This window comes from Trachurus japonicus, chromosome 10, assembly GCF_045865225.1.
Source record: "Trachurus japonicus isolate A0001 chromosome 10, Traja_1.0".
NCBI lineage: Eukaryota > Metazoa > Chordata > Actinopteri > Carangiformes > Carangidae > Trachurus > Trachurus japonicus.
Genome location: NC_140916.1, coordinates 3,921,430 through 3,923,575, shown reverse-complemented (window position 1 = coordinate 3,923,575; position 2,146 = coordinate 3,921,430). Strand labels below are relative to the sequence as shown.

At 42.6% G+C, this 2,146-nt stretch overlaps 1 protein-coding gene across 1 annotated transcript; it reads right to left on the bottom strand.

Moving 5' to 3' along the window:
* Positions 1 to 717: 717 nt before the first annotated feature.
* Positions 718 to 1,832, bottom strand: LOC146979267 (E3 SUMO-protein ligase ZBED1-like). The gene is made up of 3 exons (XM_085788805.1): positions 1,771 to 1,832; positions 1,324 to 1,540; positions 718 to 1,140 (listed from the first exon to the last, which is right to left on the bottom strand). Exons 1-3 carry the CDS (start codon positions 1,830 to 1,832, stop codon positions 718 to 720), a joined length of 702 nt encoding a protein of 233 aa, XP_085644931.1.
* Between the last annotated feature and the right edge of the window lie 314 nt (positions 1,833 to 2,146).

Here is a 2,146-nt window from a genome sequence, read left to right as displayed (position 1 = left end):
AGTACTCTCTCTAAATAACCTTGGCCAAAACAATAAACAGTTCAACATAAAGTGCCATTTGCAACAACAACATAATAAATAGTTCAACATAAAGTGCCAGTTGCAACAACAACATAATAAATAGTTCAACATAAAGTGTACCAGTTAAAATAAAATAAAAAAAGTGCCAGTGATTGATCCCTCCTATTCTTCCAATATCCTGATGAAAAATAAAATCTCTGTTGCATAGGTGTGATAATGGTGGTTTTTAAATTTCTTAGATCAAAAAACCACCAAATTCAAGTTCTTTTTTACAATGGTGAGCAGTACTCAATTATCCCACCACAGAATAGTTACAGAAGCGATTTATTGGACAAGGCAATATGGAAATAATACTGAGGGCAATGTCTCTTATTTTAAAAGTGAGAAGGTTTCCTTGTAAAAGTAGGGCTTGCTGCAGCAGACGATTGGCTGGCTGGTCAGAGGTTGCATTCAATGCTTCAATTCGTAATCAGCCGTTTCTAAATCATGCATGTAAATTCAAATCAAAGAAGTAATCAGAATAATCATAATTAAAGAAACCTCAAAACACACAAGAGTAGATAAAATAAACGTGCAATTAACAAAATACGGCACATAACAGAAAACAAAATTAAATCAGCAGTAACGCATTAACATGACACTAATACAGGCCACTGTTTGATCAACATTGAAGTAACAACTTAGTTAGCTTACTAGCTACTTCTCTTTCAGCCAGTTGCTGAGACAAACCAGCTTGTTTACATTTTCTGAGCTCAAGGCTGCCCTCTTCTTTTGAATGATGTTACCTGCCAGTGAGAAAAGTCTCTCGCAAGGGACAGAAGTGGCAGGGCTGCTGAGATACTTGCGGGCCAGGGCAGACAGCTGTGGATGGGCGCCCTCATGAGTTGACCACCACTGCAGTGGGCAGTCTGTCTCACAGATGGTGGGCTCTGCCCTGTAGCGGCCCAGAGCCCTGTTGGGCCCCTCTTCATCCTCTGATTCAGAGTCTGAATTAAACAGCAGGAGTCTCCTCTTCCTTGCTGGCTCCTCTGTGGGTTCTGGAGTGGCAGTGCCTCGCATCAGTGCCTCAATGCTGGTCCACACCCCTCCTCGCTCTTCTTTTGGTAAACACTTTAGGTCCTTAGAATCAGAATCAGAATCAGGTTTATTGTCGCATAACAGATTTACAGAGTAAAAAGGTGGGTGAAATTAATTTTCGTACATGGTTCCCATCAAATTGTTATTCCATAAAAAGAAAGAGGGCGGAGGTAAGAAGGGGGGGGTGCAGGGGAAAGGAGGTCAAAAGACCATTACACATGTTACCTTAAAGCGGGGGTCGAGCGCTGTAGCCACCCTGAGCCATTCATGGTTAAGTGTATCTTGGTGTTGAGACAGGTCCTGTTTAAAAGCAGCCTTGAACCTCACCACATAGGCTGGGTCATCATCTGATACGTCCATGGTGTGGGTCAGGTGGCGGAGAGCAGGTAACACAACAGAGCACAAGACATACGTCTCACCCCCAAGGAGCTCAGTCACATATCTACAGTGGATAGTTTAGGAAAGTGATTTATTATTGTACCAATGTATAGTAGATTAAAAACAGTAGCAACTTTATACTATAGTCATAGTGATATTGATATTCAATACAATACATTTTGGAAAAGCAATTTAATTTATACTGCACTATCATAGTCAACTCAATTCACAACGTTTTTCAAGGGACAGCAATGATGAAGGAATCCCATTAATAAAAAGTTGGTGGGTTCTTACCTGCATGGTTTAAGGAGGGTCTCGAGCCTCTGCAGTCTGCCCCACTCTGCTGCAGTCAACATGGTGAGCTTGTGCTTCTGTTTGGCTAGAGTAGCCTTCACAGCCTCTTGGTTTTTCAGCAGACGAGAGATCATAAACAGTGTTGAATTCCACCTGGTGGACACATCCTGTATCAGTGGCTCTTTGTCTTGTTCTAGTTCTCTTTGCTCCCTGTGCAGTTCCTCTGTGTTTGAGGGGCTGTGTTTAAAATGCCCCACTATCTTACGACATCTTGCCAATGTGGCTGTGAACCCGCTGTCAGCAAGGCAAACTGTGATGGTCCTCTGCAACACGTGAGCAACACACGGCATGTGCTGGAATGTGAGCCGTCTCATTG

Excerpts from the sequence above, each read along its gene's own strand:
- LOC146979267 (XM_085788805.1), bottom strand. The coding sequence starts at position 1,832 with ATGTTGACTGCAGCAGAGTGGGGCAGACTGCAGAGGCTCGAGACCCTC. Across the intron at positions 1,541-1,770 it reads ACCCTCCTTAAACCATGCAG|ATATGTGACTGAGCTCCTTG; the intron begins GTAAGAACCCAC and ends TATCCACTGTAG. Across the intron at positions 1,141-1,323 it reads CGCTCGACCCCCGCTTTAAG|GACCTAAAGTGTTTACCAAA; the intron begins GTAACATGTGTA and ends TCTGATTCTAAG.